At 54.7% G+C, this 26,591-nt stretch overlaps 1 protein-coding gene across 1 annotated transcript; it reads left to right on the top strand.

Moving 5' to 3' along the window:
• The first annotated feature begins 1,559 nt into the window (after window positions 1–1,559).
• DCTN1 (dynactin subunit 1) lies at window positions 1,560–20,225 on the top strand. The gene is given in 33 exon segments (XM_028517151.2): window positions 1,560–1,851; window positions 3,562–3,806; window positions 4,100–4,178; window positions 4,337–4,371; window positions 5,083–5,103; window positions 7,416–7,433; window positions 8,866–8,886; window positions 10,104–10,298; window positions 10,657–10,854; window positions 11,005–11,209; window positions 11,286–11,364; window positions 11,476–11,635; window positions 11,760–11,864; window positions 12,007–12,198; window positions 12,288–12,369; window positions 12,372–12,403; window positions 12,634–12,786; window positions 13,380–13,540; window positions 13,644–13,812; window positions 14,073–14,141; window positions 14,375–14,437; window positions 14,539–14,688; window positions 14,846–15,007; window positions 15,094–15,225; window positions 15,433–15,558; window positions 15,786–15,928; window positions 16,208–16,374; window positions 17,772–17,786; window positions 17,977–18,110; window positions 18,224–18,416; window positions 18,654–18,733; window positions 19,256–19,345; window positions 19,749–20,225. Coding segments are annotated over 33 exon segments (3,846 nt in total). The 5' UTR covers window positions 1,560–1,814; the 3' UTR covers window positions 19,884–20,225.
• Window positions 20,226–26,591: the final 6,366 nt, after the last annotated feature.

Genomic DNA, 26,591 nt, shown 5'->3' with positions numbered 1-26,591 from the left:
GTAACTCTAGGGAAGTGGCCCAGTTCTCTAAGCCGCCGCTTCCTTTCAGCATTGTTCCTGGCTTGTCTTTCCATGGTGTTAACTGTGATGTCCAAATATGATGATAATAACATTGTTATTAGCTAACTTTTGTTGAATGTTTACTAAATACCAGGCGATGTCTTCAATATTTTATATGGATTATCTCAGCTAGTCCTCACAACAGCTCTCTATGTTCTTTGATTGTTCCCAGTTGGCAGATGAGAAGATTGAGGCACAGAGATATTAAGTGGACCAAATTTATGTAGCTACCAAGTGGATGTAAACAGCCGGAGTCTAAAACCAAGAGTCTCTGTAGACTGTGAAGTGTTCTGCATGTGGGAAGTCCATGCTGTGAGGACCCGCGTGGCTCTGCCCCCTCTGTGTAATGGTGTTTCGGGAAGACAGGAGGCCACGTGGAGATTTTGCAGGGGAGGAGAGAGATGGTTTCCTGGGGGATCTGCCCAGGACTGAAGATGTAGAGAGGTGTTTTGGGACCTTAGATCCTGCTCTCGGCCACCATTTTACTACTAAAGGGCTATCTGGCTTGCCTTAGCAAGAGGGTGGAGTGTAGGAAGACCCAGGGAAGCCCAGTTCAGACAAGTGAGGTATCTCTAGGCCCGGCAGTGGGTACCACACCCAGTGGAGCCATAAGTCAGACCCCAGGCCAACCTTGTTGGCTACTTAGTGGCAGGAACCCTGATCTTTTGGTGCCTAGCCCATGTTAGATGGGCGAATGAATGATATGGTATTGTTACATAGCCTTCTGGAGACCTTTCTCTAGAATGCACAGTCTTACTAAATTAAACATTTTTCATTATAAAAGTAACGCATGGTTAAAGAAATTTTGTGCACTACAGAAATATGGAAAATAAACCATCTTGCCATTTCTGTTAAGGAGATGCCTAGGAGGCAAGGCCAGGAGTACAAGGGTCCGGTGTCAGGTAAACTGGGCCTTGTGCTTCTGACCCTTATGGAATCCAGTTGAACCTGATAATCTTGAGGTTCAGAGCCTGACCCTGTATAACATACAGAAGGGAGAAGAGTGACTGGCAGCCTTTGCCAGCATGGGGGACTGCGGTATTGACTTGCTTTGCTGTGTGCGTGAAGTTGTCTCTGGCACTGCCCTTCCTTTGCTGGATGTTGGGGAGGGCCTATGTAAGATTGAAATCCAGACCCTAATGTAACGGGTTTGGACCCCCAATGCAGAGTTTGGTGAGAGGAGGGAGAAAGCACTGGAAAGGGGGGTGAAAGACCCTTATTTTGGCTCTCTGGAGGCCCCTGGCACCTGATGGTTCTGAAGTGTCACTTGATGCTTTTGGGCCTGCTCAGGCCTCACATCCTGGGGGAAGGCCAGTGTGGTTAGGGTGATAGTCCTGGTCCTAGGACAGCGTACTCTGGAGATGAGTGCTGAGGGTCTGTGGCTGGGCCTAGCCCCCTAGTCCCTGCCCTTGTTGTCTGGCCCAGGTGAAGAATGGGGGCACTAGGACCCAGAGGCTAGCACGGTTCCTGACAAGTCTAGAGCAGCACTAGCGCAGAGTGAGACTCATCAGCTGGCAAGAAGGATTCTCCGTGTCTCTGGGTTCAGGAATCCTCTGGCAGCAGAGGGGACGTGCTCCCCAGTCCCCATCTCTGTCCCCACCTCTATCCCGGCAGGCCCATGGACTGGGGAGGGCCACGTCTGATAGCTCCAGTGTCTGTCCGAGAGGGCCGGCAGCCCTGACCCTCCTGCCTAGGCTTCTGCCTTTGCTCTCTGTCTTCGGCCAGCTGGGGAGGGGGTAGAGGCCTTGAGCAACATGGCCCAGAGCAAGAGGCACGTGTATAGCCGGGTAAGTGGCCCTGATCTGGGATGGCCCTAGGAGGGCCGCTGAAAGGCTTGGGGGCCTGTGGACATTGCTGTGGGGGCTGGGGAGACAGGCTGGAGCTGGGATGGGGCCACTCGCAGCCCTGATAGTGTTAGGTTGGACTGGCTTCCCCTCCCAGAGTTGAGCCCTCAGTGGGGACTATTGAGGCCTGACCTTTGACTTTAACTGGACCCCAGGGTAGGGGCTCCTGAAAGGGGGACTAGACTGTCTTTGGGACTCTGAAAGGAGTCGGTGGATTGGAATGGCTTTACAGTGAAGCCTTTCTTTAGAGCCGCTTTGTTGTTTGTCCCTTGCTTTCTCTCCTGGCCATGATTGAATCTGTCCCCACTGTTGTGTCCACCTGGTGCTGAGAGGCTGATTAGGGCTGGGAGGTTGGGGAGAGTCTCTTAAGTTTGGGGCAGCCTTGATGCCACTGTCAGCTCCTTTTATTGATAGGTCCACAAGAGACACCCTGCGTCTCACAGGTACGATTTGGGGTCCTGGAGCCCCTGGGAGCTCCTAACCTTCCTCAGCCCCCTGGATGAGCTCTTTGGGGAAACGGGTTGGGGAGTGACAGGCTCTGGCACAGCTCCCTTCTGAAGCCAGGTGGGGGCATGGGAAGGGAGCCCTGTGGAGTCGTTGAGACCATGGTGTCACTTCTTCACACCTCATTCATTTGTTTGCTGCAAGGCCCCTGGTTCATGGAGCTGCTATTGCTGAAAATGGCTCAGGTGTGATTTTCTTCTAAACCATGGCCTATTTGGGACCTAATTTCATGCTGTGTCCTGTCATCACTGGTGTGTCAGAAGCCAAGAGCTTCCCAAGGACAGTGTTTAGTCTCTTCTTTTACCTTGTCCATCCTCGGGGTGATAAGCATTCCGTTTGGACCAGTGGGCAGAATGTTGGGGGCAGAGTGTGGGGCAGATCTGAGGTACTTGATTTACCTGGTCTTTGTTTTACTTTTTGTAGCAGCATAACGTGGGGGAAGGATCTCTAGAGCTGGAGGAGTAGAGAGTTGATAGAACAGTACCCAGGTCAGGAAGAAGGGAATTAAATGGTCGGAATGGGCTGCAGGGAAGCAGCCTGGAGTGTCATGGTGGGCGTGTGGATGGGTGTCAGGGAGTCAGGTCACGAAGGAGTGGTGGTGACCTGAGGGCTGGGAGGAGGTGCAGTTGTGTGCTTGTGGAAGGGAGAGGCCTAAAAGCCATCTGAACCCAGGGAAGACAGGCAGCAGTGGGGAGGGGAACAGGATTTGGCGGGGTCGCCTACTGAATCACCTGTCTTTCCAGCTCAGGTTCCTGAGTCAGAGCATTGGGTTGCGGGGAGCCTGGTCTAAACTGAGTTATTTGCTTGAGCTTCATTCCCTTCTTGGTGGGGGGCAGGGGGGCACTGCTCCTGAGAAAGCAGCCATGTGGTGACATTCACAGATCTATTGATGAATTCTGATTTGTTACAAAATTTAAATATTAACTCTTAAAAATTCTGGCAGTTTCCAGAGGAGTTTAGAGAAGTCTTAGAAGAATACGTCACTGACATTTTTCAGAAGGGAATTTGGGGGTCCACTTCACCCTGTAAATGGGGTTCAGGAAGGTGACTCCTGGTTCTTCCTGGGTCCAGGATCCTGACTGGGGCCTTCGTATGCATTGGGGCGACACCCTTGCTCTGAGCCTATACCCGTGTGTTTGCATGTGTCTTTCAGCACCCAGCGGCAGCAGGATGAGCGCAGAGGCGAGTGCCCGGCCTCTGCGAGTGGGCTCTCGTGTGGAGGTGATTGGAAAAGGGCACCGAGGCACTGTGGCTTACGTCGGAGCCACACTCTTTGCCACTGGCAAATGGGTCGGCGTGATCCTGGATGAAGCAAAGGGCAAGAACGATGGGACTGTCCAAGGCAGGAAGTACTTCACGTGTGAGGAAGGGCACGGCATCTTTGTGCGCCAGTCCCAGGTACTCACGCCCTACCTTCCTGTGTCTGTGTGGGCATGCACTGCATGCACATGCAAACACACACATGTTCACGTGCTGTGTTGCGTGCGCAGCTGGTGTGTTGGTGCCCCCTTTCCCTGGGCATGAGCGTAAGTCTCTGGTTGGGCAGATGGGAGGCAGTGGGGGAGGGAAGATGGGAGATATATCCCTAGGGTGTTGCCCTGTACCCCAGGCTTGTCTGGGGCCTGGGGAGGGGCCACGTGACAGCGTGGCAGTCTTCATCTGGCTGTATCGAATCTGTTCTGTGGCCTCAGATCCAGGTGTTTGAAGATGGTGCAGATACTACTTCCCCAGAGACACCTGATTCTTCTGCCTCAAAGGCCCTCAGAAGAGGTAACAACCCCCCACTTAAGTTGCCCCTCCACATCCAAGAATCCCCAGGACTTCCCTCAGTACATGGGGCCGCAGTAGATCCTGAGATGTTTCTGTCACCACCATCTTCTCTTGTTACAACTCTCTTATTCACCATTATGTTCTCTTGTTTTCTATAGAGGGAACTGACTCAGCTACAAAGACCAGCAAACTGGTGAGTGATTGGGGGTGGGAGTGGGAAGTATTAGAGAAAAGGAGGGGAAGGAGATAGAAAGGAGGGAGACTCGGTGCCAGGCAGGTAGAAGCGGTAGGTAAGTAAACTGAGATAGCCTTCCAGTCTCCGTCCTCCCTGAGAAGGAAGCCTTCTGGGTATGAGTTGCTGTTTTATGGATGAGTAAAGGTGGTAGCAGGGAACAGCTATTAGGGCCCAGGAGTCCCAGGTCAAATGGCATGATACGAAGGTTAGGTCTGACCCTAGTATGTTATTGTCAGCTTCCTGCCTTTTGGTACCCAAGGCTGCCAAGATCTAAAAGGGCTGAGGGAAAGGGTAAGGTAGGAGCTAGAGGCAGAAGGAGCTTTCCTGTCCACAGGTGAATGGTAAGGAGCCATTCACCTGTGGGCCCTCTGCCACCTGTTTGAGGCGGTGTGAGAGGGCCCATCCTAGCTCTCTTTTGCTGCTCTGCACACGGTGTGTGAGGTGGGGTTCAGACTCTCCAGCTTTTCTGGACCAGGTTGTGGACATCCTAGAAGCTGATCGTTGAGGGACCACCTCACCTCACTTACCCAAAGAGTAACAGTGATTTGACTCGCCCTTTGCCGGAGTATGCCTAAGTTGGTATTAAATACTTACACCCAGGATGTCTGGCCAGCTAGCACAGTGGTGATGTCTGTTCTCTAACTCTTCCCTTTCCTACTCCTCATGCAGCGGGGACTGAAGCCTAAGAAGGTGGTGTGTTTACTATTTGTGCCTGGGTGGGTGAGGGCTCTGAGCCCCCTCCCCAGCTGTCCTGCATGTCTTGGGCTGCTGCATGCATGTATGTGTGACCTTGGGCTGGGATGGCCAGAGGAAATGGCGGCCTTGGCTTTCAGAGTTCCTTTGAAGGGCTGCAAGGGTATCAGGCACAGTGTCCAGGCCCAAGTAGCATTCACTAAGAAAGTCCCTACACTTCCTTGCCTCAGGACTTCTAGTCAGAGACTGCTGGTGTTTGACTGTAAATAGCAGCAGCATGGAGTAGAGCCTTTACTGGGCTACGATGGGTTCTTTCTAGCCCAAGCTTGGGGCAGTGAGAGGAGAGACTGGAGGGTTGGGGGTGTGCCAGCACCAAGTGAGGTGGTTGGGCAAGGAGGCAGGAGGTCAGGATCCCAGTAAGAACAGCCCCAAGTTGGAAAGTTTGAGGGTCTGTGCCTGCCTCTGGGTGGGCACTGCCACGATGCCCACCTTCACTTTGTTCCACTAGACTTCCCTCCTCTCCCGGTGTTGTGCCCAGGGCCCCCCTCCTACCCCTTGCAGCCTTCTGTCAACCACTGTTGGAGTGGGGCTGACTTCTTCGGGTGCTCCCATGACCGCTTCCTCACACCACCCCCTGCCTCGGGCCTGTGCCCAGGCTGTCTCTGACCTGCATGTGCCTGTCTGACCTGTACTGTGCTGTGTACGACTCTGTGGCTTCCTTGTCGCCAGTCTGTCTTAGGCCTTTCTGACCTTGCATGGAGAGCTGTTGGGTGGGGGCAGTGGGAGGGGAGAGGAAAGCGTCTTCCTTTCAACTCCTGGTTGGTGATGGGTCCACACTTTTGAAGTCTTGCCATGGAACAGACCACATGCTGGTACTTGCTTAGGGGTCCTGGCTCGGGTGGGAATGGGGGTGTAAGAAGGAGAAGAATGCTAGTCTAGTCTACAGGATGTTGGGCCCATTCCAGGTCATAGAGTCTTGGTCTCTTCCCTTGATTATTGTCTCCTGGTTGGGGTTCCTCTCACATCAGACCCCCGGATAGAGAAGAGTATGGACCTGCATTCCGATATCTGTGGAGTTCTGGCCAACAGCCTGATCCGATGCTGGCGGGGCCTGAGCCAGGCCCAAATCCTGGGGTTTTGGCAGCTGCCTGGAGAATTGTAGCAGAGCCCTGACTGGGCTGCCCGAGCTGGGATATAGTGCCTTTTGCTCGTGGTGCAGTGTCAGTCAAGTAAAGTCCCCCCCATCCCTGTCTCCAGTGTTCTTGCACAGATCTCTTCACCCAGGGACCCTGCTCTCACCCCCCCACCCCCACCCCCGGGGGAAGGGGAGCTAACTCTAGAACGAAAGAATGTACTTGAGAGGGAGGGCAGAAAAGAACCCAGATGTCTCTGCAAGGTCCTCAGTCCTTTCTGGAAGCGCTTTGGAGACAGGCTTTAACTTGCCTACAGCCAGGGGAGGGTTTGGGAGAGGAGCCAAACACTGTCATTAGAGCCGTTGTTGAAGGTCCCCAAGGTTTCTCAGTCTCACTGTGTGCCCCTCAGAGCTGCTGCCTGATGCTGATGCAAGAGGGCTGCTTTGGGTGTGTGTGTGTCATGAGAAGAGACACAAGGGGAGTTGATGGCATTGAGGACTGGGGAGAGTATGAGTATGAATGAGGCTGATGGAGCAGTGAGACCCTGCATCCCTGCCCAGTGGTGCCCTGGCCCCAGAGGGTACCATTTCAGAAATGGTCCCTAGCCCAGTTTCTTGGAACAAACACTTGGGGGGGGTGGGGATGGTAGAGAAGGGAGAGGGAGGAGCCAGACCTTGTTCTTTGGAGGAAGAAGCAGGGCGGGCTCTGCACAGGACTTTGTCCAGTCACGAGGAGGAGGAGGAGGAGTCATCAGAGTCAGGTGGTTGCTAGGTGACTGAGGAGCAGTGGCTCCACCCCCAAGAAGCAGAGGAGGGTGGGTGCATGACGTCAGGTGGAGCTGGTGCTGCGGCCACTGAGGCTGCCATAAGCCTAAGCTGGAAAACTGGGCCGGGTGCCTCTCTGGTGCCTGCTGGAGGCTGGCTGTCCCTCTGCGAATCTGTGGGGCTTCTGCATCTGTGCCGCAGCCATTGCAGGCTGGGGAGCTGCTGGTCAGGAAGCTGAGGCTGCTTTGTTGGGATTTGATGCACTAATCTCCTGTCTCCGCCGCCTTTCCCTCTGTTCGGTCTCTTTCCCTCCCTCCCTCCCTCCATCTGTCCTTCCTCTGTGTGTCCATCCTCCTCTGTCCTTCCTCTTTCCTGTCCTGGCTTTCTTTGGTTTTCTGCAATGATGAGACAGGCACCGACAGCCCGAAAGGTACTCTTGCTTGTTCTGGTCCTGCTGCTGGGTTGCCAGGGCGATGGTGGCAGCAGGCTGCTGGGGTGGGGGTGGAGGCTGATTGACTTCGTCTGTCTACCTGGTTGGGGGAGGAGGGTGGAGATGACGGTGGGGGCAGCGAGAGGTCTGTGTCACTCCCATGCCCCACTCCCTGAGCATTTTGCTCCCTGCCCTGCCTGCTTTTGGCTCTGACTGAACCTGTGTTCTGGGCCTTGTACCCAGTCGCCTTAGAGGCTTGGGGTTCAGGCAGCTTCTGCTGCAAAGCAGCTCTGGGAGAGTTTCCTGTAAGAGAATCGGGGGAAGCAGGTCCAGATATCTCTGCGCCTCTAGCAGGCCTCCTTCCCTTGACCTTTTCTAGAATGACTATTGGTTGTACTCCCAGCACCCTTCCCCCACCAAGGTTTATGTCAAGGGACTTTTTCCCAGGGTAAGATGAGGACCCTAGAATAGTTTTTGATCTACAGCTGTGGAGGCTTAGCTCAGGATAAGAGGGGTGGGGGTTGGTCTCCTTGGGCTCAATGTCTCCTAGGAACAAGTCCCAAGCCAAATCTTGTCTTTGCTGGAGCTGTGAGACACTAGGTATCAAGAACACTACCTGGGAGTGGGAGCTAACCATCCATTTACAGCTCTGCAGTAATCTGAGGGGACTCTGGGCTTGGTCTAGGGCAGTAGTTTAAGTGTGCTGCTGCCACCCCCACCTCCTTTCTGGCAGCGGGGTGGGGTTACTTTGAGCTCTGAACTTCTGGCTAATGCAGTATTGATGGTCTTGACACCTGAGCCCTCTGCCCTGGGGATGGAGACTGCTGTGGGATCTGTTCCTCGGTGGGGGGAGGGGGTGTGGGGGGGAGGGGAGGGAAGACAGCAGTGTTGTTCTGTTTGGGGGGCTGAGCTCCCTCTGTTGGGTTTGCATCAGTCCTCTCTGGGCCCGTGTCATCATCAGTCTTGTCTACATGGTATTTCTAGGGGATCCTCTGTGGATTCTGGCACTTGCTGGAAGGGGGCTGACCTGGGAAAGCCCCTGGGAGGGGTGGGGTGGGCAGGGCCTCTGGCTGTTTGCAGAAGGCCTGGCCTCTGGAGACCTTCTCTACCAGCTGCTGCCTTTGGTCTCCCGTGGCTCAGCCTAGGAGACCAAGGTTCTGGGATTTCCAGTGTTTGAAGGGGTGAGGTGTGCAAGGGTTGGGCGTAAGTGGGGGAAGGAACCAATGGGGAACCAGAGTTTGAGTTCCTGGAGTGGCAACAAAGTGATTCACTGGAGGGGGGTGGGGGATGGGGTAGGGAGAGGGCGTGGCTAATCGGAGCCCCATTCCTGTTACTTCTTCTGCTCTCACTGCTGTCCCTTTTGCTGTCTGTCTTTGTGCCATCACCCTTTCTTTCCTGACTACTTCTCCTCTGGCTCCTGTTGCCTGTCCAGACCACAGCTCGGCGGCCCAAGGTGAGAAAAACCAGGCCTCTGTGCAAGCCATTGCGGAGTGCACACACATTTCAGGCGTGTGCATGTATGTGGGCACGTGTATGGCCAAGTAAAAGTTGGTCACAGTGCATCCTGGGTGCTTTTTTCATGGGAGTGAGGGGACTGAAGGTAGTGACAGGTCACTCCTAGGAAAATGATATCTGACTTTTGGGAGGATACCTGAGCCAGTAGCTTGAGTGCAAAAAGAAATAAGAGTAGTTGTGGTTTGTTAAGGCAGGCTTGCATGAAGAAGGGCGTTTTGACTAGCTTTGATGGGGACAGGGGCTGAAAGAGAGGTGAAGAACTTGGCCTTCCAAATGTCAGGAGACAAGGAGGCAAACGTGCCTGTTGATACGTGTGGTCTCTGAGTGTCCGCCAGCCCTCCGGGAGAGCTCAGCATTGCCTGGGAGAGCGCTGCACGGGTCTGGGTGCTTCAGGACCCAGGGCTTCGGGGCAGCTTCTCCACCCCACCCTGCACAGGCCTGGGTAGCGGCGCCCGGCCAGAGCCTCTGTCTTCGGGATGGGAGATGACAGAGGGTTGGCTGTGCTGACCTTGTTTCAAGGGGGAGTCTGTGAACACAACTTTAACCTTGACCCTTTTACCTGCAGGGTCCCTTGAAATAGACCAAGCAAGGGAAAGTCAGCTTGACTCCCAAAGAGCAGGGGGGCCTAGCAGGGATATAGGGCCTGGTGCCCCACATGTAGCCTGGCCTTCTCTAGAAACATGAAAAAGAACCAAGTACATTCCACCTGGAGGCACCTCTTATCGCTGGGGAAGGAGGGTGTAGGCCCCGAGCCATGATAGGATTGGGAGTGTTAAACTGCTAGAGTGAACACAAGTGGGTCGCAGAGGAGAGTTCTGGTGAGTGAGGAAGGGACCCTGCTCTAAGGGGGCAGTGTCAGGGCGGGGAGGAATGTGGGGTCGGGGCCAAGGAAGAGCCTTATAATCTTATGTCTTCTTCCATCCCTTCCTCCCCCTCCCCTCTATCTCCCTCCCTCCTCCCCGTCCTTGTCACTATCTCTGACTCTGTGGCATTTTCCTTCTCCCCTTTGCTTTGTATCACTGTTCTCATTGTTCTCTGATACTCTGTCTTTTTTCTGTCTCCTTCCCTCACCATATTCTCATATTCTGTCTTGCACTCTTTCACCACGGTTGTCCTCTACTTTCTTTCTGGTCTGCCCCAACCCTCTGTGAACAGCCAACCCGCCCGGCCAGTAGTACTGGGGTTGCGGGAGCCAGTAGCTCCCTGGGCCCCTCTGGCTCGGCATCAGCGGGTGAGCTGAGTAGCAGTGAGCCCAGCACCCCGGCTCAGACTCCGCTGGCAGCGCCCATCATCCCCACACCAGCCCTCACCTCTCCTGGAGCAGCACCCCCACTTCCTTCCCCCTCCAAGGTAAGGACCGGGGTTGGAGTGAGGATGAACTGAGATGCACGGGGGCTTGTGACCCCTGGCAGATCTTGGAGATTTCCCAGGGTTGGAGAATTCCAGAATTTGGATCAGAAGGGTGGGGGCGGAGCATTTGGGTATCCTATCATTGACTAAGCTATTCTTCCCCCTGGGCCCTTTTTCCACAGCTTCCCCATATGTTTTGTTCTCTTCTCAGATGTTTATGTCATTTGCTTTTGACCCTGGGGCTGGAGTGAAGTTTGCACACATTCCTGTCCTTTCTGCTCCAGCTTAGCCTTGGCGAGGAGGGCAAGGGGGGGAGCAGTGGAGGCTGTGCACAGAATGAGGGGTCCCTCCTTTTCAGGAAGAGGAGGGGCTGAGGGCCCAGGTGCGGGACCTGGAGGAGAAGCTGGAGACCCTACGACTGAAACGGGCAGAAGACAAGGCAAAGCTAAAAGAGTTGGAGAAACACAAGATCCAGCTGGAGCAGGTGCAAGAATGGAAGAGCAAAATGCAGGAACAGCAGGCCGACCTGCAGCGGCGCCTCAAAGAGGCGCGGAAGGTGTGACTTGGGAGGAAAGGGGTGGCTGGGGAGGCGTGGGTTCCGAAACAGTGGACTGGAACTCAGCTGGAGCTGGAACCTGCAACGTTCTGTGAGGTAGAGCACATGAGGCGTCTCTCTGCTTGTGTCCCACCAACCTCCACCCCTCAGGAAGCCAAGGAGGCACTGGAGGCAAAGGAGCGCTACATGGAAGAGATGGCCGACACTGCCGATGCCATTGAGATGGCCACTCTGGACAAGGAGATGGCTGAGGAGCGGGCCGAGTCCCTGCAGCAGGAGGTGGAGGCGCTGAAGGAGCGTGTGGATGAGCTCACCACTGACTTGGAGATTCTCAAGGCTGAGATTGAAGAGAAGGGTAAGGGGCCAGGAGCTGCTGGGAAACACAGGGCAGGGTTAGAATCGTGTCTGAAAGTGCTCATGGTTTTCCTCAGGCTCAGATGGGGCTGCATCCAGTTACCAACTCAAGCAACTCGAGGAGCAGAATGCCCGCCTGAAGGATGCCCTGGTGAGGTAGGGTCCCTTCACTGCCTGGCTCCGGAGCCCGCTCCCCTGTCCAGACGCATTCAAGCGCCCGTTACCCAGTGACTCTGACATTCGCTCCCTCTTCTCACTTCCCCACAGGATGCGGGATCTCTCTTCCTCAGAGAAGCAGGAGCATGTGAAACTCCAGAAACTCATGGAAAAGAAGAACCAAGAGCTGGAAGTTGTTAGGCAACAGCGGGAGCGGCTGCAGGAGGAGCTGAGCCAGGCAGAGAGCACCATTGATGAGCTCAAGGAACAGGTCTGGGGAGCCCAGCCCCTCTCCCATAGACCCCAGCAGCCCCCCCGCCCCAGACTCTCCCATAGATGCCTCTCTCTCAGCACCTTTTAGTAGCCCTTCTCCCCATTCCTGCCATGTAACACAGGTGGATGCTGCCCTGGGTGCTGAGGAGATGGTGGAGATGCTGACAGACCGGAACCTGAATCTGGAAGAGAAAGTGCGGGAATTGAGAGAGACCGTGGGGGACTTGGTAAGAGGAGAGTAGACTCTGACTTCTGACCGGGACGGAGGGTGTTCAAAGGGACTTGCTGAGAGAGGGACTGACATGTGACCCCTGGCCTGCTACGCTGACCCTGCCTTTCCTTTGCCCCAACTCCCGCGTGGTCTCCCAGGAAGCGATGAATGAGATGAACGATGAGCTGCAGGAGAATGCACGAGAGACAGAACTGGAGCTGCGGGAGCAGCTGGACATGGCAGGCGCCCGGGTCCGGGAGGCCCAGAAGCGTGTGGAGGCAGCTCAGGAGACAGTTGCAGACTATCAGCAAACCATCAAGAAATACCGCCAGCTGACTGCCCACCTGCAGGTGCCTTTTCACCCCCCATGCTCCACCCATGGTCACCCCAGGGCTTGCTTGTGACCCAGCTGTGTCTTACTGTCTGTCTCTGCTCCCAGGATGTGAATCGGGAACTAACAAACCAGCAGGAAGCATCTGTGGAGCGGCAGCAGCAGCCACCCCCGGAAAACTTTTGACTTCAAATAAGTTTGCTGAGACGAAGGCTCATGCCAAGGTCAGGAAAGCGAGTGGACTGGAGAGAGGAGAGTGTTTGGGAGCCCAGCTTAAGTGTGGCTGTGGACTGACCGGGTGGGTGGGTCCCTGGCAGGGGGTGTTTGTGTGATGGTTTGGAAGATTCCTGGTGTGCGTTTGTCCTAGAAGCAAGGGGCCTGGTAGAACGAGTCACAGAGGGCCTGGGACTCTCCCCAGCCCGGCTGAGTGCCTGCCCTCCTGTCCATCTCATAGGCAATTGAGATGGAACTGAGGCAGATGGAGGTGGCCCAGGCCAACCGGCACATGTCCCTGCTCACAACCTTCATGCCAGACAGTTTTCTTCGGCCTGGTGGGGACCATGACTGCGTCCTGGTGCTGCTGCTCATGCCTCGTCTCATTTGCAAGGTACAGCCAGTCATACGTTCAGCAGGAACCTCTGGAACTTGCTGGGAACCAGGCCTCTAGGGAGCCAGTGAGTCCAGCAGTCAGCATCCCTGTGCACGGAGAGTTTATGATGTAGTGGAGGGATGGAGTCAGCAGAGTTGCAGATGGATTTGTGTTACAGATGGCCCGTTACAAAGGCGGGGTAGCTTCTTTGAGAGTGAACAGTTGGGGAGCTGATTTAGATGGAGGGCATTACTGAAGGAATAACATTTGGGATGAGATCCAGAAGATGGCCAGGAATTAGTGAGGAGAAAATTGTCAGGATGGCATTCTAGTGGAAGGGTGGCTGGAGCAGCAGCTTCAGGCTTGCAGGAAAGAGCTGGGTGCTGCAGGTCCCGCTCTCCTTTCACCCCCACATCTCAAACCCTTCCAGCCCTGGGTCTCCGCATCGCTTCCCTGTCCCCATGGGAGGCTTCCTGCCCATCTAAGAGCTGTTTCTGTTTTACCTGCCTCTCCCCCATCCCATAGTTGCTCAGCTCTGTGTTCTGTATTCCTGAGTCTGTGTTCTTCGTCCTCTGCTCTGAGCCCCAGGCTCCTGGCACTTCTTCCCACAGGCAGAGCTGATTCGAAAGCAGGCCCAGGAGAAGTTTGAACTGAGTGAGAACTGTACAGAGCGGCCTGGTCTTCGAGGAGCTGCGGGGGAGCAGCTCAGCTTTGCCGCCGGGCTGGTGTACTCGCTGACTCTGCTGCAGGCCACGCTGCACCGCTATGAGCAGTAAGTGAGCCCCAGCCCCTGTTCAAGGCCACAGGCCCCAGAGTGGCCAGAACGGAGATTGCCCGGCAGACCCTGGCCTCACAGGCCCCTCTCTGGTTCCCAGTGCCCTCTCCCAGTGCAGCGTGGATGTGTATAAGAAGGTGGGCAGCCTCTACCCTGAGATGAGTGCCCATGAGCGCTCCTTGGACTTCCTCATTGAGCTGTTGCACAAGGACCAGCTGGATGAGACTGTCAATGTTGAACCTCTCACTAAAGCCATCAAGTACTACCAGGTCTGGGGCGAGGATTCTGGCTTGGTGCAGGAGGGAGGCAAGGTTTTTTTTTTTCTGGGGCCATGGCTGGTGTAGCCCGGGTTGTGTGTCTGAGGCTTAGCTTGCTGTAGATGAACTCGCCTCAGGATGCAGCCCTTGGGGGTTTCAGGTTCTCACGTACCTCTAGGGTCCTGTGATGACTGGGGCTCAAACTGCAATTGGGGAGGAATTCCCCGTCCTTCCAAGACCTAAAGGCTGTCTGTTTCTTTATCATCTCTCAGCATCTGTACAGCATCCACCTTGCCGAACAGCCTGAGGACAGTACCATGCAGCTGGCAGACCACATAAAGGTGAAATGTCTGGGCTGGTGGTTGAGCCCCATGTAGAGGTCAGAATGGAGGTCATCAGGTCCAGAGGTCTGGCCCTGAGGGTGACCGGAACAGGGTCACTAAGGCCAGATCAGAGGAGACAGAGAACCTGCTTATGTATGGGGGTCGGCAGAAAGCGGGGACTTCTTAGAGATGCTGAGGGGACAGAAGGAGTCCTGTCGGGTGTTGACAAGCACATACTTCTGTCCTCACAGTTCACCCAGAGTGCCCTGGACTGCATGGGCGTGGAGGTGGGGCGACTGCGTGCTTTCTTGCAGGTGAGAGCTGTTTGAGCGCTTCTGCCTTCTTAGCTGCCCCATCCTCACCTCCAGTGCTAATGCTGACTTTGTGCCCCATCCATTTCTTGTACCCTGAGCAGGGTGGGCAGGAGGCTTCAGATATTGCCCTCCTGCTCCGGGACTTGGAAACATCTTGCAGTGACATCCGCCAGTTTTGCAAGAAGATCCGAAGGCGAATGCCAGGGACAGATGCTCCTGGGATCCCAGCTGCACTGGCCTTTGGACCACAGGTTCAGGGCTGTGAGGGAGGAAGGATAGGGGGCCAAGTAGATCAGGAGGGGCCTAGTACGTCCAGTCTGGATCTGGATGGGGCAAGAATGGCTTCCAGGTAGCTGGGAGTGTGGTGCTGGACCCAGGGTGGGCTCCTGACTCTGGCCTGTTGCACAGGTATCCGACACACTCCTTGACTGCAGGAAACACTTGACATGGGTGGTGGCTGTGCTGCAGGAGGTGGCAGCTGCCGCTGCCCAGCTCATCGCCCCCCTGGCGGAAAATGAAGGCCTGCCTGTGGCTGCCCTAGAGGAGCTGGCTTTCAAAGCAAGCGAGCAGGTGGGCCTGGATGGCTGGGGAGGAGGCGGCAGGGAGTCAGGTGGCCAGTGTGAGGTTTTCACCACTGCTGCCCTTGGCTCCCGCAGATCTATGGGAGCCCCTCCAGCAGCCCCTACGAGTGTCTGCGTCAGTCCTGCACCATCCTCATCAGTACCATGAACAAGTTAGCCACAGCCATGCAGGAGGGAGAGTATGATGCCGAGCGGCCCCCCAGCAAGGTGGGTGGGAGCTCCTTGGAGGGGCTGCTGAGGCCTGGAGGAGCAGGGCTAGCAGAGCTGCTGCTAGTTGTGGGAGGGCTGAGGGGTGGAGGAAGGAATCGAGGGCACCATTGTGCTTACAAGGCAAGAAACTGGATCTCTCTGAAAGCAGCACATTGGTGATATCCTATTCCCACCCCTACCCGCTGTCCCCACTTTGGCCCCTAGCCTCCCCCCGTTGAGCTGCGGGCTGCAGCCCTTCGTGCAGAGATCACGGATGCTGAAGGCCTGGGTTTGAAGCTTGAAGATCGGGAGACAGTTATCAAGGAGCTGAAGAAGTCACTCAAGATCAAGGTGAGGGTAGGGTAGGCTCAGCACCTGGGGCCCAGGAAGTATCATGGGGTGCAGGGCAGCAGTGAGTGTTGGGGATCAGGACTGAGAAGGGTTGGGACTAAGGGAAGAAGTGGCACCTATGATCAGTGGGGACTCTTGTGGGCCCTTAAGGAGCTTTCTATCTTGTGGTCTGTCCCCGGGGGTTGTGGGAGGGTGTAAAGCGATTAGAAGCTCCTTTCTTTGTCCAGGGGGAGGAGCTGAGTGAGGCTAACGTGCGGCTGAGCCTCCTGGAGAAGAAGCTGGACAGTGCCGCCAAGGACGCAGATGAGCGCATCGAGAAAGTCCAGAACCGGCTGGAGGAGACCCAGGCACTGCTGCGGAAGAAGGAGAAGTCAGGCACTTCCCCGGGCCCTGCTTAGTTCAGTCCCCCCTCCTGCCAGCAGCTCTCTGCCTCCTAACCTAGCCCCTGCTCAGACCCTCTCATCGTGAGATTCCCTGGGGGAACATACGGCATTTCCTTTGCCCCTTGCCAGCCTGTTATATCGCCCCAGTCTGAGTCTGTATTGCCCCTGGTCCTCACCAGCCAGGTTACTCCAAGGACCTGTCAGGACTGAGAAGTGGTGTGGGGTCGTAGGGAAGGGACGCAGCTGAGCCAGATTCTCTTTCACAGGGATTTTGAGGAGACAATGGATACCCTCCAGGCTGACATCGACCAGCTGGAGGCAGAGAAGACAGAGCTGAAGCACCGGCTGAACAGTCAGTCCAAGCGCACAATCGAGGGGCTGCGGGGGCCCCCTCCTTCGGGTATTGCTACACTGGTCTCTGGCATTGCTGGTGGTGAGTGCAGGGGGACAGGTAGTGCCAGCCCACTGGAGAGCGAATGGCCTCCCTCCTCCCTTGGCCTCAGTTTGACGTCGGCCCCCTACTCACCCCGCAGTGTTCAGCCCAGCTTCACGCTGGCAGCTCTCACCAGGGCCTCACTTCTCCCAAAGATACGTGGAGAGCTCCTCTGAACAAGGTGGGACGTTACCAAATTGTTGGTGTAGCTCAGAGTTACAAAGACAGTGGGACTCCACTAGATGTCCCTCTGGGCCTGCGGTCTGGCCTCTCTGGCCCAGCCTGGCATCCCAGAGGGCCAGCAGCCGCAGCAGGCTGAGCTGACCCCGCTGTGGCAGCCAGCGAGCCTGAGGCTGCTCTTGGTTGCTCTTTTGCTCGGGCGTGTTTTTCCTGCAGAGCTCGTTGTGGCTCCCTGTGGCGTGGCTGTGTCTTTCGTGGCTGAGTTCTCCCTGTGTCATCGGGGCTTGTGTTCTGACCTTTGCCTGGTCTGGTGATGTGGCCTGGGCTCCTTATGTCGAGTTTTCCTGGCTTCCAAGCTCAGTCTCCCCTGTGTCTCGACCAAGCAGGTGGTCAGTGCCATCTCAGTTCTCATCTGCTCTAGAGTTTGTTCGCTGTTCTCTCTGCAGTTCCTTTCTTACCCTTCTTACCTCCAGAAGACAAACTGTGGAATTAAGCCCTCAGGGTCTCTAGATCTCCCCTGCTGTACCTGTCTTGTCGGCTGATCTCACCTAGGGTCTTGTCCTCCTCAAAGCCCCTGTCACTGATGTGTCTGGAACTTGGGAAGTGACCAAGTACCTTCTTCACTGTCCACTCCGTGATACAGATGGCTCCCGTTCCTTGAGAGAGGGATCTCCAGAGTTACCACATTGTATTGTCTCAACATAGACTATTTAAACAAATACTGGTTGTGAGTTTATAGACCTCCCCACCAAAAATGGGCATCTTTGGCCTTAGCAGTGGGGAACCTGAGGAGCATGGTAATGCATCTGCACCCTCAGCCTCAGCTGTGCTGCTGGGGGGAAGTGTGGGTGCTGACGCATCAGGGTCTCGGGAGTGCCCCCTCTGCCCCTCTGGGAGACGGAATATGAGGCAGGGAGACAGGACCAGCTTTAGGCCCCGGTGCTTCTCCCAGCGCACCCTCCCACTGGCACTTGCTCGCACATCACGTGTTGTCTCGTGGCCTCACTCCCCTCTCGGCTCCTGTCTTCCACATGTTTGCTCTTCCCTCAAAGGTGGAGGGCAGAAGTAGAGTCTTGTCAGAGAAGATATGGTGTTCAGGAAAAGGGTTTTCTTGCAGCATTTGTGTCCAGGACTGTTCTGGTGTGTTCCCCTAACCCCCAAATGACCTAACTGCTCTCTCCTCTTTTCCTGCTCCCCATGGGCTCTCCTGAGCACAGAAGAACAGCAGCGAGGTAGAGAGCCGCCCTGGCTGGGGTTTGCCAGGGCTGGTGGGAATCGGGGCTGGGGGAGCAGGGTGAGACTTCCCCTTGGGAGCAGCCAGGACTAGGGCTGGGAGGAGATAAGGAAAGGTGGTGAGCAGAGATGGAGCCCACCTCCTACCCTCTCCACCTGAGATGGACGACTTTTGTTGTGGGACTCTAGGAGGCGCCCCTGGGCAGGTGCTGGGGTCTGTGCCAGGTCCGGGGCTGGTGAAGGACTCGCCACTGCTGCTTCAGCAGATCTCTGCCATGAGGCTGCACATCTCCCAGCTCCAGCATGAGAACAGCATCCTCAAGGTAAGGAGGTCACAGGGGGGACTGGGATGGAGGTGGAGCACACTTGTCCCATCGATGATGGGTGGCAGGGCCTTCTGTCGCCTCTTACCACCACCATCTACCCCCACCAACAGGGCGCACAGATGAAGGCCTCCTTAGCAGCCCTGCCCCCTCTGCATGTGGCAAAGCTCTCCACCCCGCCCCATGAGGGCCCTGGCAGAGAATTAGCAACTGGAGCGCTGTATCGTAAGACCAGCCAGCTGCTGGAAACGTTGAATCAGCTGAGCACACACACTCATGTAGTAGACATCACTCGCACCAACCCTGGTATGGACCCGCCAACCCCGGAATGAGTGACTTGGCCCCTCCCCTTGTCCCAGAGGTGTAGCCCCTGCCCAGGCAATTCCCACACTGCTCTTTGGCCTCAGTTTCCAGTTTGCCTGATTCATCCACTCTTATGTGCCTATTCCAAAAGAAGGTCCAGTACCTGCACCACCGACCCTTATTCCAGGACAGCCACCTGCCTGGGCCTTGGTGGGCCTCACCAGCCTTTCCTCCCCACAGCTGCCAAGAGCCCGTCGGCCCAGCTCCTGGAGCAAGTGGCTCAACTCAAGTCCCTAAGCGACACCATCGAGAAGCTCAAGGTCAGCTCTGACCCTGCCCTTCCTCACCCTAGAGTTTTCCCTAGAGCATTTTCTGGTGGAGCCTTAGCGCATTCATTTCCACAGGCATTCCTGGAGTGCCTCTGGGCCCAGCCCTGGGCTACACGGCATGTTGCGGGGGAAGTAGAAGGGGAGGCAGGACTCCTGCCTTGGGTGCTCACTGTCTTGGTGCAAACAGAAGGCAGATTCTCGTCAACAGAATGTGTGGAGCAGGATCAGCTTTAGCATGTGTGGTTCAGGTGCAGCTTCTGTCAGAGCTGAGATCGCCACAGGGTAGAATGGTTGGGGGTGGCTTCCCTGAGCCTATAGAATCTGAGTTGGGTCTCAGGGGGTAAGTATCTTTAAAATAAGGATGTTGGGGTGGAGATGGGGTCAGAGGCGATAGATAAGTTTGGTGCTAGAGAAGACTGGCCCCCTGGGGTTCCTGTCCCGGGGAAACTGGGGGGGTAATGGACTAGCCTGTGGGGGTTCCCTAAGTGAACCCTCATTCCCCCCTGCCATCAGGATGAGGTCCTCAAGGAGACGGTATCGCAGTGCCGCGGAGCCACAGTCCCCACTGACTTCGCCACCTTCCCTTCCTCAGCTTTCCTCAGGGTAAGAGGCAGCATGGGGAGCGGGATGGGCAGTATGGAGGCACAGGTGGGCCCTCCCCTGGCTCCCAGAATTTGAAAAGGCCTCTGGGGTCTCAGGTCCAGCAGCTGCACATCCCGAGCTACCCGGCCAGTGCTCAAGTCAGGAGTTATTGTCCTGCTTCCAGAAATTTCACTATTTTAACAGTTTAACTTCTTATATGACTTTTGACACCAGGAGGGGTTCGAAACTCCCTTGTCAGACTGTGTCCCCCAAATTTGATTTGGAAAATGTGATCACTGTAGCCCAGGAGCCCCAGAACTTGTCTCTTAGGGGCTGCCTTGGTCTCCAGGCTCAGGGACAGTCAGTGGCACACAGTTCAAGTGAGCCCCTGACGTGGGGGTCTCTTCTCCTCACCCACTCCCAGGCCAAGGAGGAGCAGCAGGACGACACTGTCTACATGGGCAAAGTGACCTTCTCGTGTGCGGCTGGCCTTGGACAGCGACACCGGCTGGTGCTGACCCAGGAGCAGCTGCACCAGCTGCACCGTCGCCTCATCTGAATTCTCCTTTCCCACTGTCCCCTCTGCCCTCAGCCCCCTGGTGCCACTCTGCCCGATGCACAGCCCCCTCAGTCGGCCCCCGGGTAGAAGCGTGTGTGTCAGGCTGTTCCGGCCCCCATTTAGCTTCACTCCACCTGTCAAGGCCTTGCCCCTGCCCCTCGACCTGGGCTCCCCCATTTCCAGTCCCTGGCCTCCGCCAGAATTTGCTGTCCAGCTGCTCCCTCCTTCCTGAGGGCCTTCAGGGCATGTGGGGGATAGGCTGAGACCCTCTCACCAAAGGTTGAGTGACGTCCCCCAGATTGAGGACTTCACCCCTTGATTAAAGCAACATATGCTTCAGTGCTTTCTGTGTGGTGTTGGGAGTGGGTCCTGGGCCATTCAGCTCGGAGCAAGAGAGGAGGAGAAGGGATGCTGTGTCCCTTAGATTCAAGTGCTGTTCACTGGGAGCAGGGGAGGAGAGGGCTAGCTGGACCCAGGGCCTGGTGCTTGCCTTTATTTATGGAGATGGGGGCTGAGGGTAGGTAGCCTCTGCCAGGCCCTGCCTCTGCTTCCTGGGTCTTCTGCTGCTCTTCAGGCAGTGCTTGGAGCTGGGCTGATGATGTGGCCACCACCCTAGCTAACCTCAGACGCACTGATCACAATCCTCCTGTGAGGCCTGGGGCTCCTCCAAGGGAACATGTGCTCAGTAAGGGAAGACTGAGGTAACAGACTGGTAAGGAAGGACAGAAGTTGCAAAGTCCCTCTACTGATCAGTACCTGGGGAGCTTCTTTAACACAGTTACAGGTTGGCCTGTAAGCAGCACCCTGGCATTTTAGAGTCTGGCGCCAGTTTAGTCTAGTTGGTGGGCACATTGATCTTCTCTTTTGTTCCCCCCTTGGGGAAGTCCTGCCCAGGCTCCCAGAGATCTCTGATCCAGTTGGAAGAAGAGATGCTCAGCACTTGGAAGTACCTCCAGCTAGGTCAGGCTGTCCACTGTGTCTTCTTCTGGCAGGGGAGGGGAGATGGGACGAGGACGTTCCGTGCCAGGAGCCCAACGTGCACGGTTGGTGAGGGCTCACTCCCGGTGGAGCCCCTCTGGGGAGGGCGGACACCCTCTGCTGTCCGATATCTGCTCTGGACCTTGGCCTTTCTCCACTGGAGTTCCAGAAGAGACGCTGTGTGGACTTTCCTCGGTGCTCTCACGGGTGACCACGGCTAATGCTGCTCTAGACACACAGGGTATCATTCGTTCCACAAAGGGACACCTTGTGTTGTTAGGGCTTAATGCTCACAGGACTGACGGAGAAGGTTGCCGTCTTGATGCCATTCGCCTCTCTTCTCCCCAAGGAAATCGCAGGCCACACTGCCCTTTCCCTGGGATTGGATTGTGTGCCTGCCCTTTTACCCAAGCCGCTGACCTGCCTTCCGACGGGAGCTTTAGGTACTGCGGGTCAAGACTGGGCGACTCCTGAGGCTCGTTGAGAAGAGGACAGGCTTGTTGCATCCTTTTCCTTTGGTGGTCGTCTCTGCCTCAGCTCCCCAGAATGCCAGGCTCATCCGTCCCTTTGCCTGTTGGTATCTGTCTCAATGTCCGTGTGTCTAAGACAGAAGTCGCCGTCCAGGTCCTGGATGTGATGAGCCACAAACCTGGACTACTGACACTTTCTTCACTCTCATGAGCTAATTTACTTCTCGGCTAATTTATTTACTCAGTCCTGTTCAGTGTTTCCTTCGTTACTATCTCTGATACCACTTTTTTCCAATCCCTCCACTGCTACTTCTGTGTAGTTTCTTGCTCTGGGTACTTAGCAGTCCATAAACTGGTCCCCTTACCTCCCTTGCCTCTCTGTTAGTTCTCATTGATGCCAGAAGCACCCTTCCAAAATGTGAACTGGGCCCTGCCAGTCCCTGCTTTAAATCCTGAAATGGCTCTTCCGACGAGAAATGAAAAGTTAGGTTCACTGGAGCGGCGCACGAAGCCATCCATGATGTGGGTCCTGCCCACCTGCGCGGCCTCCCATGGGGCTGCCTGTCTGCATGTGCTCTGTTGCCTGGATGTCTTAACCCCCTGCAGTTTCTTCACCACCCACCCTATGCTCTTTCAGGCCTCCTCACAGCCCACGATGCCCACCAGCTCCTTCGCTCCACCTCCCTGCCCCCACCCCACCCCACCCGATTACTCAGCTGACAGTCTGTTCATCTGTAAAGACAGCTGTGGCGTTGCAACCAGGAAATCTCCAGTCCCTGTGGCTTGTTGGTGCTCCTCTCCTGAAGGCAGCAAAGACTACGAATGTTCTTTCCTGGCGTGTTTGGATTTAGTTGTTCTGCAACCTCGGCAAGGTTTCTGATCTCCCGACTGCTTTCTCAGCTGCAGGATGGTGGGGGTAATGGGGCCTTACAGGGCCGTTGTGCTGACGGCACCCCCGGTTCCGTGGCTGGCTCCCCTGCTCAGTACGGGCTCCTGTGCCGCTGCTTGGCACCAGTAAGCTTTTCTTCTCATTGTTAAGCCATCTTCTTCCACTTTACGGACTGATGGCTCCTTTAGGGTGTCTTCCAAAACAGAAGGACATAGTTTCATCGTGGACGTGAGTTTGCGGTGCCTGTGAGAATGTCCAAGGAGATGTCCACTGGGTCCAAGCTCAGTAGGGAAGTCCGGACTAGAGATGAAGTTTGGGAGTGAGTTGGGGATGTCAGAGGTGGTTGGAGGCAGTGGGGTACTGTCTCAGCTCAGGTTCCTTAGAAAACCAAACCTGAGGCAAAGCTGAAGTACTAGTGGTTTATTGGCAGATGCAGTCTCAGAGCAGTGAGAGAGGGGAGCTAGGTGGGAAGGAGAAGAAAACAAAGTTTGTTTAGTGAGATGGCCACTGCTTCACAAAGACACAGGGGGCCCCTTGCCTGTGTGATGTTTCTGGATAGGCCGTATGGAAACTTCAGGGCTGGCTGGATCCTCACGCTGTGGTCGGGGAGGAGATGGAGAACAAGTTCACCTGCTGTACCTCCTGCCTCCTGTCCTTCGTTGCTCCCAGTTTGCCCTGTGGCACGTCCAGTCCCCCTCACTTGCTGGGATTGTATAGCATTACTTGGCCACTGGGAAAGTCCCCTGCCTTGCGGCATGGCATGTCTCTGAACCTTAAACTGGTGCCTCAAGCAGAAGGGCACTGACCTACAGGCCCTGGTCAAGGCAAGAGCAAGCTGCCAGAGGCGAGGGAGGCAGGGGAGGCCACACGTCACCTGAGGAGAGTGTACAGGCAGGGGGAGGGCAGAGCCCTGTGCAGCCCTGAGCATTGAAGAGCCACATCCAGGCCCTGGCCGAGTAGTTGGTTGGAGGGTCTCTCCAGATACGCCAAGGTTGTGGGTTTGATCTCCAGTCAGAACACATACCAGAATCAACCAGTGAATGCATAAATAGGTGGAACAACAAACCAGTGTCTCTCCCTCTCTCCCTCTCTCCCTCCCTCTCTCTCTCTCTCTCTCTCTCTCTCAAAAATCAATTAAAAAAGCCCACATCTTCTAGGGCAGGGTCCCTCAGAAGAAGCATTACAGGGCCAAGAAGGAGAGGTAGTCAACAGCCTCCTTCTGCTAAGAGATCAAGTGAACTGATTTCTGGGAAGTGGCATCTGAGAACCTGAGGGGCAACCAGAGCGGTCTTGTTGGATCCGGAGAGCAGAAACGGGGTCATGGTGGAGAGGAGGGGAGAGAGCAGCACATGGGCATTCCTATGTCCCAGGGTTGGGTTGGGGAAGCTGGGAGCCAGGGGACGGCAGACAGGGACACAAGCATCATTGCCCATAGGTGGTAACAGGAGCTATTCACGGGGCCAAGAGATTGCTGGGAGCAGATGTGATGACGGGGAGAGGGGCCTGGTAGTCTTTCTGTGCACTGAGGATGGAACATGGGGACAGCCTCCTTTCATCCACCCAAACCCAGAGCTGCCAGTTGTGACGAGTTGGCAGGGGCAGGGAATGGGCTGTCTCCAGGGCAACATTGAGGAAGGCAGCTTTGTGAAATAAGAATAAGGCTCTTCTTCACCTTCAAGCTGTGAATTTGGTCAAGTTGCTTAACCTCTGGGCCTCAGTTTCTGGGTCTGTAATGTGAGGCTAATAACACTTCCTCAGGTGGTGTTCCTTCCTTGGGTAACTGTCAGGGGAAGATTAAATGTGACAGTAAGCTTGACACAGGTACTAATAAAAAGACACGTGGGAGAGGCTGATACTGAACAAAAAAAGAAATAACAAGCAGCCATGTTCCCAAGATACACACTATGACACGACCATATTTTGGGTCCCCAAAGACAGGCAGTCAGTGGTGCCCCAGCTTTTGGCTGGTTTCCATGAGTTGCTACCGTCTTATTCTCTACCATTCTGGTTCTGTTTCCTTTGACAATTGGTAGGCCAGGGCTGAGGGAGAGTCAGTAGTGTATGGCACTTCCCTGCCCACATCCAACTTGAATTGACCTGCTTGGTTACCACTTTCTGTGCTACCCCACCCTGGGGAGCTGGAGTGGGAGCAATAGAGACCTGAGTCTGCCAGCTAATCCTAGGACGTGTGGCAGGCCCAGCCAACTCCGTCCTACCCAGTAGCCGTGGGGCTGAAACTGAACCAGCAGCACGTGTATTCCACCTAAGGAAACTTCACAGTACAGAGTACCGTGACCCCTGCTGAGCAGGCCCAGGACCCCCAGAGAACATGGGATCTGAGAGCAAGCAGCCCCTCCTGCCTCCCTGTGGGTGTTATGCTCTCTGTTGCCCTCTCCTCTGTGGATGTCAAGAAGCATGTTGATGCACCCAGCCTTCCTCTGTCCCTGCCACGCATGCCAGCTGAAGCAGGCAGCGCGGCTCCCAGGGACAGACAGCCACTTGTGCTGAAGGGCTCAGAGGGGTCCCTGGGAGGTTGGCCTCTTCCTCTCCAGAAGGCTGGGGAGCTTGGGTGAGACCTGGAGTCAGGGTAAATATGTCTGTCACCCTGTGTTTTCTTACTTATTATCGGAAACTTTACAAATGAAGAAAGAGTGTAATGAATCTTCATGTGCCCATGCTTATCCTTGCCAGACTGGTCTTTTTTCATCTATGACACCCCTTCAGTCTCCCCTCCAAGATTATTTTGAAGCAAATCTCAAATATCATTTTATTCTAAAGTCTTTTAGTGCTGAAAGCATTTCTTAAAGGTTTTATTTATTTATTTTTAGAGAGAAGGGAAGGGAGGAAAGGAGAGAAAAATCCATGTATGGTTGCCTCTCATACGCCCCCAGCTGGGGACCTGGCCTGCAACCCAGGCATGTGCCTGACTGGGAATTGAGCGGGCAACCCTCTGGTTCTCAGGCCAGCACTCAGTCCACTGAGCCACACCAGCCAGGGCGCTAACAGCATTCTTTAAAAAAAAAAAAAAGAAAAGAAAAAGAAAACTATGATACTATTATCACACCTAAAAAAAGAATTCATTAAATACCCAGTGTTCAGGTTTATCTGATTGTCAAATAAATGTCTTGTTAGACAGTATGTGTATTTGGCTGAAGTTCAAAAGAAAGACTAAGCTCTAGATGCATATATTTTCAGTGTGTCAGCAGTTCAAAAGCACATCATCATACTGAGGACACAAAGAACACAACGTGGAGGAGGACTGAGGAGAGGGCGTCCCGGTATTTAGTCACTAGTGATAGTAGAGATTTTCCTGTAGGTGTTTTCTATTAGAAACATTAATTCAGAGATGCCCTGCCATGGCTTGGCAAGAATAGAGCTGCTGGAGAGGGAACACAATTAAAAAATAAAATGGACCAAAGTTAAGATATACAAGGTGGAAGTCAGGGAGAGAGAATCTATTTTGAAACTACAGGGATTTCCTTCACTCAGCATGTAAGAATCTGTCTTAGCTTGGGCTGTTATAATAAAAATACCATAAGCTGTGTGGCTAATCAACAAAAATTTAGTTCTCACAGTTCTGGAGGCTGGAATTCTGAGGTCAGGGTTCAACATGGAGAGGGTGCTTTTACAGGCAGCCGACTCCTCACACCCTCACATGGCAGAAGGAGTAAGTACTCCGGCCTCTCACGAGGGCACCCCCATTCATGAGGTCCTCATGCTCAGACCTAATCACCTCCCACAGTTCCCCCTTCAAGTACCATCACACTGGGGATTAGATTTCAACATACAAATTTTAAGGGACACTAACATTTGGTACATAACAGCATCCAAATAGGTGCTTTGGAAACAAATTTTATCCCCTTATTTGTGCCTCACATTATCCATAAATGAACTAGATGGTGCCCATGCAGCTGAGAAAGGTTGTATATGGAAATGCAGGGCAGTGGGAAAGAAAAGCAATGGAGAGCAACTTGCGTTTGAGATGCTCTAGGTGATGGGTATCACAGCCTTTGCTTTGGGAAATGTGTCAAATAGCTGAAGCTATTGGATTGGTCAAAAAGTTGAGTGTCTCAGTTTGACCGCTATCAACTTCAACTGGTCTACCCAACCACAGAGCATCGTCCAGTGAGAAATCTAGCACAAAACTTCACAAGCCACTTTAACACGTACGATCAGTCTCCGCACCTTTTCCATATACTGCCCAATCTTTTTTAAATCTTTTTTTAAAGATTTTATTTATTTATTTTTTAGAAAGGGAAGAGAGAGAGAAAGAGAGAGATTTGGTTTTGCAAAGCCAGGTCCTCAGAGAGAGAGAGAAACAGAGAGAGAGAGAGAGATCAATGTGCGGTTGCTGGGGGCCGTGGCCTGCAA

The sequence above is a fragment of the Phyllostomus discolor genome, chromosome 6 (genome assembly GCF_004126475.2).
Source record: "Phyllostomus discolor isolate MPI-MPIP mPhyDis1 chromosome 6, mPhyDis1.pri.v3, whole genome shotgun sequence".
Classification (NCBI taxonomy): Eukaryota; Metazoa; Chordata; class Mammalia; order Chiroptera; family Phyllostomidae; genus Phyllostomus; species Phyllostomus discolor.
The sequence above is the reverse complement of the archived record's forward strand: the minus strand, read 5'-3'. Positions and strand labels throughout refer to the sequence as shown.